The 14,575-nt window shown below is 37.9% G+C and overlaps 1 protein-coding gene across 6 annotated transcripts in view; it reads left to right on the top strand.

Moving 5' to 3' along the window:
- Positions 1–14,575, top strand: part of ATP9B (ATPase phospholipid transporting 9B (putative)) — a 301,811-nt gene that overhangs the window by 143,992 nt on the left and 143,244 nt on the right. For all 6 annotated transcript variants that reach the window (XM_039523932.1, XM_039523933.1, XM_039523931.1 and 3 more), the window contains one exon: positions 4,818–4,898. In XM_039523932.1, coding sequence (XP_039379866.1) covers positions 4,818–4,898 — 81 coding nt within the window. The remainder of the gene's footprint in view (positions 1–4,817; positions 4,899–14,575) is intronic.

Here is a 14,575-nt window from a genome sequence, read left to right as displayed (position 1 = left end):
CTTAGAGAAAAGAGGCCACACTTGGAATACTCTGGAGGTTCTAGATACCTCAGAATAAAAGGATATTAGAGACTTCTGTAGAAACTGGCCACAAAAGCATAGGGGATTTTAGGATCTTAATTCTTGAGAAAGATGAGAGAATTCATTTTTCACAAAATGGAAATTAAGAAGGCTTCTGAAAGACAAAGATGCTCTTAGATCTCAAAAACAAAAAAAGGAGGCAAAATATAAGGTGAAGAGAATGAGAACTAAAGAACTTAGATAAATATTTATACAGAGTGGTTAAAATGTAATAAACTACAAAGGGCATCATCAGTAGGAGCAATTAGTAAAACCAGTAGAAGAACCATTTGGGATCAGGAAAGTATATTGTTGAACAAATGCTAATTTACATGAGATGAATCTTCCCAATTCCATGCCTTCTCATGTTGTTTCTCAGCGAAGGTACTCGGAAAGAAAGAGAGAGCGTTTTTGCTTGACACACTTCAGTGACTGTTTTTATTGTGTATGAGTATGTGTGTGGTATTAGTTTTCTGCTGTACTATCCAGTTCTGAGAGACTCTTATTTTTCAGTGTACAATAAAGCACATAATAGCCTGGATTATCTAAATTGTAGGTGATAACAGATTGGGAAGAAGTGAATAATGAAGATATAGGACACCACATGTGTATTAGTTTCCTATGAATTATTTCTCATGAAGCTGATGAAAACTAACTTAATAGGACAAGAATGCTATGAGTGGAACGTGTGAAAAACGACAATAAATGGCTGATGGTTTAAGATGAAAAAAGATATTTTTCAAGTGTTAGTGTTGAAACCTGATTTACTTTTATAACACTTGTCAACAAAATAGTAGAATGATATACGGATATATAGTCGTGCAGAGTATGGAGTAAGATACATTTTTATTTTGTAGTTAAGAAATATAAGTTACAAATTAATATGGTGACGCGTAGTTTTATGTATAGAGATACTTTTTCAGAATAAGATGGAAGCGAGTTTGATAAAATGCAAATGAGAGTTTAATGTGTGGATAATTAATGAATGTACTTGTTTATCTAAAGAACTAAAAATATGGTAAAATGGCTATGGATCTCAATATTTCACTATCGGGAGAATCACAATAACAGATGCTTCAGATATTAAGACATGATATTTAACTCTTAGGTTACCAAATTTGTGTTTTAGTAAACCCCCATATATTCAAAGTGTCAGCATGGATGGATGATCGCTATGTATAACTCTTTATAAATAAGACTCTTTCTGCATTCAAGGTCAAATTGTGATAACGTGACCATGATGAAGGGTGTAAAAATGCTTAATTCAACTTCTGAAGGTGGCACATCCCAGATATCACAAATGGAGTGCCACTGCCTTTATAGTCTGCTGCGCAGAGAAACCATGGCTAGTATGAAGGAGGTCTCTTTACTTCCATGCAGCTGATCAGCCAATGGAAAAAAAGGAAGTGAGAGGTGGTGTGTGGTATGATAGTTCACTTAGGGAACAGACAGGGACTGTAGTGCAGTTTGTGATAGGGTGGACTCTCTCTGATGTCAAGTCCCCAATCACTCTGGTTTCTTTACCCTTCCAATGTAGATGGTCTCACTAGGTATCCACGGATGTTCTTGGTCCAATTCCAGTGAAATCTTACTTGATCAGTTTTTGGTATTGACTGTCCAGAATGCACTAAAAGTAGGACTGACAAGCGGTTAAAAAGATTAAACACGATTAAACAATAATAGAATGCCATTTATTTAAATATTTTTGAATGTTTTCTACATTTTCAAATATATTGATTTCAATTACAACACAGAGTGTACAGTGCTCACTTTATATTTATTTTTTATTACAAGTATTTGCACTGTAAAAAATAAAAGAAATAGTATTTTTCAATTCACCTAATATAAGTACTGTAGAACAATGTTTTTATCATGAAAGTTGAATTTACAAATGTAGAGTTATGCACAAAAAACAACTGCATTAAAAAATAAAACAATGTAAAGCTTTAGAGCCTGCAAGTCCGCTCAGCCCTACTTCTTTTTCAGCCAATTGCTCAGACAAACAACTTTGTTTACATTTGCAGGAGATAATGCTGCCTGCTTCTTGTTTACAATGTCACATGAAAATGAGAACAGGCGTTCGAATGGCACTGTTGTAGCCGGCGTTGCAAGATATTTATGTGCCAGATGTGCTAAAGATTCATATGTCCCCACCATTTGAGGGGACATGCTTCCATGCTGATGACGGGTTCTGCTTGATAACAATCCAAAGCAGTGCGGACCGATGCACGTTCATTTTCATTATCTGAGTCAGATGCCACCAACAGAAGTTTGATTTTCTTTTTTGGTTGTTCGGGTTCTGTAGTTTCTTTATTAGAGTGTTGCTCTTTTAAGATTTTTGAAAGCATGCGCCACACCTTGTCCCTCTCAGATTTTGGAAGGCACTTCAGATTCTTAAACCTTGGGTCGAGTGGTGTAGCTGTTCTCAGATTCTCATATTGGTACCTTCTTTGCGTTTTGTCAAATCTGCAGTGAAAGTGTTCTTAAAATGAACAACATTTGCTGGGTCATTATCCGAGACTGCTATAACATGAAATATATGGCAGAATGCGGGTAAAACAGTAGAGGACATACAATTTTCCCCCTAGGAGTTCAGTCACAAATGTAATTAACACATTATTTTTTTAACGAGCATCAGCATGGAAGCATGTCCTCTGGAATAGTGGCCAAAGCATGAAGGGACATACAAATGTTTAGCATATCTGACATGTAAATACCTTGTAGTGCTGGCTACAAAAATGCCATACAAATGCCTGTTCTCACTTTCTGGTGACATTGTAAATAAGAAGAGGGCAGCATTATCTCCTGTAAATGTAAACAAACTTGTTTGTCTTAGCGATTGGCTGAACAAGAAGTAGGACTGAGTGGACGTGTAGGCTCTGAAGTTTTTCATTGTTTTGTTATTGAGGGCAGTTATGTAACAAAAAAAATCTACATTTGTAAGTTGCACTTTCACCACACAGAGATTGCACTACAGTACCCGTAATGAGGTGAATTGAAAAAAAATACTATTTCTTTTGTTCCTTTTGCAGTGCAAATATTTGTAATCAAGAATACTATACACTTTGATTTCCATTACAACATAGAATACAATATATTTTAAAAGGTAAAAAAATTCCAAAATATTTAATAAATTTCAATTGGTATTCTATTAATAGTGCGATTAAAACTGCGATTAATTGTGATTAATTTTTTTGAGTTAATTGCGTGAGTTAACTGCGATTAATCGACAGCCCTAACTAAAAGGTTTGTACCCACAACAGTGAGGAGAGTTCCGCTAGAGTATAACTTATTGTGTGTGTGTCTGGCACGTCTGTTAGATTTTAGCCCATAGTATTTTTTTGTGATATGTTTAACTTTTGGATGAAGTTCTTAAGGCAGGGGTAGTTGGTAGGTTGACTGTGGGCCAAATCCAGACCTCCAGACACTTTTTAACAGACCTCAAAATCTTTTTATTTACTTATTATCATTGCTTTTTTATTATTATTGTCTCTGGAGTCTGGACCTTGCCTGTACCTTGACGAAGAAATTTGGACCTTGACCAAAAAATAGTTGACTACCCCGTCTTAAAGGGATGATAGTGAAGGACATATCTTTCAGAATTATCAAAATCATTCTTTTTCTAATAACACCTTACAATCTCAAAATCCTTGGTTTTGTTTTTTTATATTTCTGGTTTTTAAATAGCCAAATTTTCTTTTTTTAAATATACTTGTATAAAATTGTGTAATTTTTTTAGTTCTCTAGAAAGTTGCTGTCTTAATAGCTTTGGAGATTGAGAAGTCTTTTGTAAATAAAATAGCTACAGTTTATACAGTGACACTGCAAGACTCACTGCTGCCTTGCCAATGTACCTTCCCCCCAACTGGAGGGACCAGCTCAGCAGGATGACCATAGTTCAGTCTCCATGTCCATTTAGTTAATGGTTTATCTGCTGACACAGAGAGCAACATTGTTAATATAGCTTCCAACTCAACAAGATAGTTAATTATGTGCCTAACTTTGAGCATGTGAGTAATCCCATCAATTTATCATGCTCCTGTTGCAGTTGATGGAATTTTTCACATCTACAACAATGAGAGCAGGAGCAAATTCACTGTGCCAGTTCTAAACGGAGGTGGGGTGGTACTGATGTGGACATCTGGACACTGGACTGAGACCACCAAACTAATTTCCCATAGGACATTAAGTAAATCTAAGCTTTCTGTTACAGAATAGCTAGGGGAAAATCTTTTTTTCCCCTCTTTGTTGACTTTGGTGATTTGACAGCACTTAACATTTATTCGGTTTCATTGTTTTCCCCTATATATTCAGTCATTTTCTCCCTTGCTGAAAAAATGCCCATGATTGTCAACAAGGAGGCAGAAAACCCTTTTAATTATTTTTAAAGGGAAAAAAAATCAGGAGATACAATTTTCATTTTAAATTAGGCTATTAAAACCTCCAATAAACAAAATCCCTTTCACACTTAAGCTATAAATACAAAACAGTTTGATAGGTGGCATCTGGCATTTGTACAGACTTGATATTTTCGTTATGTTTTCTAGCACACGAACCCTGTATAATATGAGATGTACTGTAAGCAGGGTCTGATCCTATTCCTTACTTGAGTAAAATTCTCATTGACTTCACTGAAAAAAAGAAATGTATTGATATTTTAAAAACATAAAAATGAACAGTTGCTTAGGTGTGTGTATGTGTGTATATATATGCAATTTAATCAATTGATGATTAAGTAAATGTATTATGTATTACAGGATCTTTTTTCAATCAGTGCTTATGTTTATGCTCAGAAGCCACAATTGGATATTCACAGTTTTGAAGGTACCTTCACACGGGTGAGTAATACCTACGTGCATACCTGTCTCTATCCTAACCCCTCTACTTTCCTCCAGATGTGGAACCCAGTTTCAGTATCTAAACACTATTTTTCTCTGAGTTTTAGATGAGCATTTGCTATGCCCTTGTTATAGAAGTATTTTATAGTAGCAATATTTTTGACAATAAATAGCAGGAAGTTATATTAGCAAAGCCATGAAGGTTTTTTTAAAGTAGAAACTAGAAATTGAGAACTTTATATGTCCAGATGTGGTAGTATTGTTGTAGAAATAGTTCAAAATAATATGTTAATGTTCATTTTACTTCCAACCACAAAATATATTGTCTAAAATACATATCATAGGCTGAGGTGAAATTGATCATTTAGACATTTGTCAGTAGTGTGAGGCAAAGCAGTTGCTAACTTTTCTACACTGAAGAACCATGGTTTTAAATTCAGTGTAAATCATATCATATGCTGGCTATTGTGACTTCCACGTGAGAAGTTTGTATTTTCAAAATTCAGTGTGTCCCTAAAAGAATAAAAGGTAACTGGAAAGAGGCCACATACACTTGACTTAGGCCCAAAATTACTCTGAAAAGAAACCTCCCAATATCTGTCTCCAGAATTTTGTTTTTGTTCGGTTTGTTGCTTATATTCTTTAATTTTAAAATAGACTTTGTTAATATTCTAAATTAAATTTATAACAGTAATTTATTGTTCATAGGGGTTGTTTTTGTGGCTTGGTTTTTGTTGATGATGGGAAAAGGAAGGATGAGGATGTGAAGAGACTACACAATAACCATAAGGTTATTGTCTGTGAAAAGAAGCATAATGCAGGTAAACTTACCTGACCATTACCCTGCAGGACAGGTCATAAATCCTTGTTAATCATTGATAATTCTTAGAAAATTGCGGTAGGAAAATGAGTCTCAAGGCAGATAGTTGGACAGTGCCAGCTGAAGCCTGATTACCGATTCCATATTAAGAAAGCCAAAAGAAGCTGCTGAGAAAGCAGCATAATTCCTTGAAGCCTTGTTCACTGGTATGCTGGTAAGTGCTACAATGGAGTTATTGTTGAAAGTATGGAACTAAGGTAAAATAAATTGTAGGACTGTTTTAATTATCCCCAATCCAAGCATTATAAATGCAGGAAATTCAGAGTTTAACATAAAATAAATCTGTTCATATTAACATATGGAAATGCCCAGTCAGGTTAACCAAATCCTCTTAGCTCTGCCCAGTAAAGATACGATTTGAGAGAGCTCAGAAGGAGAAAATGTCTGACATGTCTTTAAAACTTGGTTAAATCTAGTTCAAGAACACAAACACTAAAATGTCTTAATCGTGTTGTTTTTCATGAAGTCAGTAAGGGCAGAATGAAGGTTGTTTGGGTGCTGTAGCTGTGCATTTCCTTAACTTAACATGTTAACTTTTTTGCCCATATTTTGATTAGAAAAATCTAATCAAACCTTACTAACTTTTTTTCATTAACATCCCTAAAAAATGCAGAGAAAGATTGACATCTCTGCAAGGGTACTAAGGAAGAGTTTTAGTTTATTTTATTATATTTTATTTTTAGGGTGCCTGTATATGAAACAGTGGACTGAGATTCACTAATATTTCATACTGCATTTGCAGCATTTGGGTTTTGCTGCATTTTTTGTCACATTGGTAGTATTAATGAAACAGAACATCAGGTTTTTAAAAGATATTTGTCTTTATATTGTTCTTATTTGATGTAAGAGTAAATGCAAGGAAAATGTGGGGCGTTATTGTGTGTTTCTTGTGGTACAAGCAAGGCTCCAATTTTGGTATGGAAATTGGTAGTGAATATCACAGCAGAGATTTGAGGAAAAAATAAATCACAATAATAAAACACTAGGTTTTTGCTACATCAACATACACAAGAGTATAAAGGGGGTTCTTAAAGATGGGGTGTGGAGAGAGGGTGTTTGGAGACCAACGGGTGGGCCTGGCTCTACACTCCAGGTACTGTGACCTAGTACGTGGGATTGGAACGTCACTCAGGTTTGTCCTGTCTGCCTCTCTGGAAATAGAGGGGAAAACAGGACAAACCTGGGTGGCCTGTGATGCTGTGCACCAGGTTGCAATGCTACTCAGTTTGGTGGCCTAATCAAATGTGTTTTTATAGCCATGTCCAAGATTTTGCAGATTTTATTCAAATTCACAATTGCTGTGACTACGGTGACCAAATCATAACCTTAATTATAAATTCATCATCTGTTGTTCTAGGAGGTCCTATTTGTTAAACGGTGAGTATGAGTCATATAGGATTGTATAGTCATTGCCATCAACTTGTTGCTGCTTTTGCAGTTGATCCAGGTGATTCAAATTGGTAATACATTGTAGCTCACTAATTTAAAATCACTACTGCCAATTCTGGATACCCTCAGAGCTGGGATGTTGTAGCTCTTGACATTTGTATATGGAGAATGATATATACCATATATAATTTGTGCTGTTCACACAGTAAATGTGGCTGGCATTCAGCTTAACATTGCTACCAATTTCCTCAATAATGTCACTGTAGGCAGGTGGTTGTTGGACTAGCTTTGCGTGCTTAACCTTCTTTATAAGAAGTTGGTTCTTAAAGATTTAGTGTTAGTTCATCTTATTCTTAGTGATCCCTGATGCTCTGACGTGGAGTTGGGGTTTCTTCTTCTTTCCTCCAATTCCTCTGATTCCAAGATGAAGATATGATGGGATAAGGAAAACTGCCTTTTTATGCTTAATTCACTTTGTTCCCAAGATCATCTGCGTATGGCTCAAGCGCCTCCTTTTTATCAGTTAAATCTCCAGGATATTCTGGTAGAAACTGGACCAGATCCAGTTTGAACTTGGATCCAAAATCTCTGTGTCTGGTGACTTGCAGTATAGTACCATCTTGCACACCAGACTTGGGAATGCTCAGGGTATGTACAATGTCTTATTGAGAAGCCATTTAAATACTTAGTGAGAAAACGGTATTCCCTGAAGTGAATGAGGTTTGTGATGTGGGTATCCAGCAAGGTCATTGGCCCTCTGTCAGCTGCAGTTATTATTTTCCATAATTTGCTTATATCATAAGAATGTGGTTTTGCTATTAGCACAGTTAGCATGCTTCTTCTGACTGGGCAAATCTATCTCCTTATCAAGGGAACCTCTATCTTTGGTCAGCCATGTTACAAGAGGGCTTAAATGATGGGTACCATACATCTTCCCACGTGTTCTTGAATCTCTACCTTCTTTGGACACAAATCTGGTGCTGAACAAACTGATGGAGCATCTTTGAAACACTTGGCAAATATCAGTCCTATTAGCTGTCTCTTTTGGTAGCTGTTAAGTTAGCTACGGTAATGAGACTAGTCTGTGACCTAGTGGCCAATTCTCCATGTCTGGAATTTTTCTTTCTTGAGGGTTAAATTGGGGCTTTGCCACAAGCACCATGCATTGCCCAATGAGCAGACTAGATAGTTGTTGTGACTAAGTCAGATTTTCCACAGCTCTAGGGAGAGCATACCCTGATCCAGCCTGATAGCTCCAGTATATTTCCCCTGGCATGCCAGCACAACTGCACTGGGAAGTGAGAAGAGGAGCTAAAGCTGCACCCACTACCCATCCCTGCTTGCCCGCTCCCTGCCTATCCACTTAGAAGAGTGAGTAGTGGCTCTGTGGAGGTTGCTTTCCTTTTCCTTTCACAGGTATCTATGATATAGGGAGTGTCTTACTGCCCCACTGCTCCCTCTGCAAGAACATATGGTACTGTGTACAACCTGGCCCTTATGTGATGATGAAATTCCATCATAGTCTCTAACTTTCCCAGTGTTTTCACGTAAATGTCACACTTTTTACTAAGGGACAATAAACGTGCTCTTTAGGTCTGATTGTACTATGTTAAGTGGTATGAGATTAGGTTTTACAGGTTCAGAGAGACGACGATACACCCATTTTGAGTCATCTTTTGCATTCGTTATGTCTGAGAGTTGTTCTTTGGGTTTAAGCCTTGCAAAATGGGTTTTCTGTTGACTTCTCTATTGTACATTACATTTGGTCAATATCAGCAACTGTTTAGGGTAAATGAATTATTTTCACGATATTCAACAGATGGGGAATTCTCCTGATGATTTTGTTTGTCTTGTAAGTTTAAAAAAAACTTTCCTGTCTTGATACTCACGTCCTGTACAATATCTTTCTAGTTCCCTATGGTGTTTCTTTCAATCTTTTCTCCAGTTGCATACTCCCCTGAAATTCCCTAAGAAAGGTATAACTGGACAGAGTTGATAATGGTGTACTCAAAGCTGCAACCTCAGTTCTTGTTTCTCTGATCTCACAAGTACACTTTCCCTTCAATCCACTGCATTCATGTCTCTCAAATGTAAGGCAAGATCGTCATAGGTATCTTTCTATTGCCACTTGTCATGTGGGGCCTTCACGAATTGTACATTTTTGTTTTTAGGGTGAGGTTCATCTGGGACTCTGGGAAATCAACTCTTCTCCCTCAGAAGAACTTAATTGTAGCATGTGTGGGGAAAAAAATAATTCATTTCATGGATTGCTCTACTCATCCTCAAGTTTTTATCCTCTTTAGCTAAGGTGTGGATTTTAAGATCCATTTATCTTTCCACTCCGTAATCGAGGTTAGAGTTTTGATTTTCAGTGTTGCTCATCCTGGCCTCTCCTTACCTAAGCATTATCCATAACTGTGCACTTTCACCTTTCTAACAGTAACAGCTGTATACAGAGGTGATACAAATTGTACATGTAGACAGGTAATAGAATTGCACATGCAAACCTGAAAATCAGACCCTAGATGTTTCCTGGAGTTTTTCTAATACCTAAGTAAATAATGGCTCATTTTTGGATTTTGGGATGTGCAGTGCGTGGGGTAGACTGGGAGTGGTGCCGGAGAATCAGACTGGTTGGGTAGGGAGCAAGCAGTAGTAGAGGAAAGGCAATAAAATGGTCACGGGACTGGAGAAGCATCTGGAAGCCAAGTGAGCTTCAGCACCAATCAGTATCTTAGAAGTAAGACATGAATGGAAGGGGGTTCAGCTGCCTCGACATAATATTGTGGTTGCAGCAGAAAAAAGAGGTTTAGTAGTGTCACTTGTCAGCTAGAAGAGGCATCCTGTCTGGGGTGAAGAGAGGCCAGCTGACATGGGATGAGATGCTTCTTCTCAGTTGGTTTTATAAAATCCAGTTCTCCATGAACACTGCTCACCTTTTTATCTCTGCCATCCATTTTTAAAACATGGGGAAAGAACTTTAAAAGGTACATATTAAATTTATTCACTTAGAGAGCAAAGAGCTTTTGATGAAAGCCACTGTATAATTGCTTGTGCATTTTCACAGCCATGTATCTACACTTTTCTTTTCTTCTGATGTCTGATGTTAGTATATTCAAAGTTTTACAAAAACAAAAGCACAAAAATATACTGCAAAGAAAAAGGCTACACTGGTGCAATGGGTTTTCTCCATCTCAAAATACAAGATTAACAGAATAAAAAATTAAACTGTATCAATATAATCTCCCTCTTTCTATTAAAATTCAGAATCCTTCTTCATGCTGTGGTCCACAGATCTGACACTTAAGTCTGCTTGCAGCTTAGGGGCAGAACTCAACCTGTCAGTCACTGATGGCAGGGGAATGCCTTGCCTCATCAAGTTCCCTCCATGTTTTTTGCCACTATAGTGGTTGTTAGGATGTCAAAGGCACTATCTTTCCAGATGGCGGCTGGGGAGCCTATGACCAAGCCCCCAGTTCTGTCTGTATTGACTCAGAAGAAAAAGGTGAGGGAGAAGAGGGCCACTCTGAACAGTGCCAGATCCGGTGCATCAGACTTACTGGATCTGTCCAATTCAGATACATACTCTGCAGTTCTGACTGAAACCTAAATCAGTTCTGCATTTAGTTTCACAGTCCAGGGTTACAGAGCTACGCCTCTCTGGATTCAGTAATGCTTAAGCCTGCAAGGTCAGCACCATTGTCTGTTCCTACTCCTGGGCTGTTGTCAGATCCAAAAAAGATTATTACTGTGACAGATGATGTTCATCATTCAGCATCTGTGTGTTCCTCTGATCCAAAAGAGACCATTGCGGGAGAGGAAGAGAAAGGCTTTGTGGGTTCTGAGAGCTATATCCCTTTCTCTTGAAAAGAGTAGTAAAATAGAAGATATTGTGAGTGTTTCTCCAGATCCATCTTTGCCTCCTCCTTCTAAGACTCCTACAAAATCATCAGGAGGATCCTCTTCACCTTTTATGTTGCTGCATCCTCTGGTGCCATTACTATCTCCAGTGAGAGCCATAGCAGATTTGAGATCAGATCTTCAGTTAGAAGAGGACAAAGGAAGAGTTAAAAGATCTGAACCATCCACATTTGTCACCCAAGTCTGGATTATCTCTGTCTTCTGGACAGTTTGTGCCTCTTCCTGGGGGTATATTCTTGGATTCCAATTATTGGAGAAACTGGAAGTCCTGGTCTCTGTGGACTTACTGGGCTCCAACACAGGAGTTTCTGAATCATCCAGTTTGTGGATAAAGAAGTGAATCTTCGGATCTGATTTCATCAGATCCATCTGCAACTCAGTCAGTGGTCCCATACGCTTTGTCTGAAGAAGAGGATGAGGAGTTTGCTCCTCTTTTTGAGCAAGGTCAGTTTGATTCAGACTTAGATCCTGAATTGTAGCCTGATGAGCATGTGGGTGTTGCTTCTGCATTATCTCCTTCTCAAGAGGCTTTGCAATTCCATGAACTAGTGGGTCACATTGCATCGACTTTGAACTTACCTTTGGTTACTGTGAAAGAGGCATCACACCCTGTATTTGATGTTCATGGTGCTCCTCCCAGGAATAGGATGCTGTTACCAATATTGGATGGTCTTTTGCAACCCGCTACAGCTGTTTTTGCTACCTCCTCTTCTTGCCAACCTATCTCTAAGAAAGTGGACAAACTCTTTCAGATACCTCATGAGGGGGTTACATATTTTCATGCTCACTTCGTGCCAATTTATTTGTTGGTTGCTGCAACTAGTAATAAGTTCAGGTCTGGTCAAGCCCATTCGGCTCCTGGGGCTAGTCAGGGGAAGATGGATACCCTTGGGAGAAAGGTATGCTCTTCTTCTCTTGGGATTAAGATAGCTAATTTACTAGACAGTGATGGCCTGCTACCAATTCCATCTGTGGGAGAAGATGGCTTTGTTTGTACACAAGTTACCAGCTATAAAAGAGGCTATGGTGCTCAAACTTGCTTAACCTAGTGCTGGATCTTCAGATGTCTTTGTCTTACAGAAGAGGTCAGTTATTGCAAGACCAGTCCTCCATCCAGGACCAGACAAGTTTAAAATGAATAATTGGATGAAGTGTTATTGCTCTCATGGACCCCAAAAGAGAAGTCAACAAATAGAACAAATTCTTCAGTCCGTACTACTATGTTAAACCAATGAAATGTAGCTTTAAGTCACCATAACCCTGGAGGACTTAATTGTGTTTATATGCGTGTCCAAGCAAATAGGTCAAGTCTGTGTGGTATATTGTTGTTAACCTGGTCAAAAAGAGGATGTTTTGTACAAATCCGAATGTTTAAAAGCTTCCTGAGGACATCAACCATATTCCAATCCTGCAAGTTCATAGAACAGGACCTTGGAACCTCATTCTGCTCCTTACAACACTCCTCAGATTGAGCCCTTGCAGCAGGTGTCAACATATTTCATAGCCCTTAAAGTAGTCGTCTTGGTGGCTATTGTCAGATTTTTTTTTTTTGAAGGTGGGAACTTTCTCTAGTGAGACCCAGTTTATACCTTTCATTCAGACAGGTAATCCTCACAACTGTCATAGCATTCACTCCGTAAATATGTTCAAGAAATCTTCCTCCATCAGGTAAGTATCAAAATTTAGTCCTTAAGAGCACTGACACTGCTAGGGCAGAGTAGTCATGTATCCTGTATTGAAATCTGCTAATGTCCATTAGTTCACCTAATTCTATATGTGGGTCCTCTAATCTTAGCTAATGCCATTTCCTTTGTTTTGACAAAAGTCTCCTCCACCCATAAAGGAAGATGGAAGAGATATTTATATGTAAAACTACTACTTTTTTGCTGCCTACATTTAAAGAATGATTCTACTTTCCACACTGTTATGTAAGTCCCATTGTAATAGATCGGTGAATCTTGGCATGAAGAATATGAAAGTTTATCTGTAGTTGCCTGAACATTTCCTTTCTTCAGAAATTAAGTTCCGCATGGGCCCACCATGGAGACAAATGGATCCTCCAGAATAGAAAGGTAAGTGGGTTTTAGCCCATGAAAGCTTACACCCAAATAAATTTGTTAGTCTCTAAGGTGCCACAAGGACTCCTCATTGTTTATTCAAGGATTTGTGTGTGTTGTCATTAGCAGGTGGAGTTTACCATGCTACAGTAAGAGAAATTGTTGTGATTTTTATCTCAAAATATATTTAATATGATCTTAGAATTTAAGAAAATAAACTTGAATTATTCTGGCTGTGGAAATTCTCAAATGGAGGAAATTTCAGGAGACAGGTCATTCCTCTGTTGCCAGTTACTGACTGGCCTGGTTCTGCCCTCAAGCTGCAAGCAGACTGGAATAGCTATTTTGATGGGTCTGTGGACCTTATTACTTGAAGAAAGGAAATTTTGAGGTAACTATGGATAGATTTTCCTATTAGATTTTAAATGTGTACTTTGGCTGTGTAAGAGTGTACATATGAATATTAAGAATTGTAAAACTACCTAAGGTTGCTGTCTTGTCACCGGAGTTACAAAGAAAGTGGTGAAAAAAAATAAAAATTTACTAATAAAAGATAACTACCATGATCATAATGAATAGAGTAACTCATTTTTCTTTTTTTTAATTAACCTGTGACTATGTACTTGAGTCCTTATTTTGCAAACTGATCCACGTGGGCATACACCTATGCTTCTGTGAAGCCCCGTTGACTTCAGTGGGACTCTGTATGAGCATAAATAAAGTCACATTCAGGGTATCAAATATCAGTAGTTAATTGCCTCAGCATGAACTCTCAGTGCAGTGGCAAAACGGGTTAATGTGATCCTTCAATGTATAAAGGGAATACCAGGAAAAAGAAGGGACATAATCCTGCTTCTGTACACATTCTTGGTAAGACCACTACTATAATACTGTGTCCAATTCTGGCGTCCACACTTCAAGAAGGGTATGGAAATACTGAAGAGAGTTCAAAGGAGGGACATAAAAATGATCCAGGGGTCAGAAAACAAGCCTTATGATGTGAGTCTAAAGGAGCTCAACTTATTCAGCTTATCGAAGGGAAGGTTGAGAGGTAACTTGATCACGGTCTCTAGGTACTTACACATGGAAAAGCTATCTGGTAGTGTGGGGCTCTTCAGTCTTGATGACAAAGGCAAAACAAGATCCAATGGCTGGAAGTTGAAGTTAGACAAATTCTATTTTGAAATAAGATACAATTTCCTAGCAGTGAGCATAATTAAACACTGAAAGAGCTTAGCGGGGAGTTGGTGGACTCGTCATCTCTTAGAGTCTTTGGAATGAGACTAGATATCTTTCTAAAATATATGCTTTAATCCAGTTTCTGGAGGAAATTTTGCACACGTGCGCATGTGTGTTAGGATGGGATTGAGATGGATGGTGGTTCTATCTGGCCTTGAAATTTGTGAATCTATTAATTCCCCTGTTCATCT

The sequence above is a fragment of the Mauremys reevesii genome, linkage group 2, assembly GCF_016161935.1.
Source record: "Mauremys reevesii isolate NIE-2019 linkage group 2, ASM1616193v1, whole genome shotgun sequence".
NCBI classification, from domain to species: Eukaryota; Metazoa; Chordata; order Testudines; family Geoemydidae; genus Mauremys; species Mauremys reevesii.
This window is presented reverse-complemented; position numbering and strand designations above follow the sequence as displayed.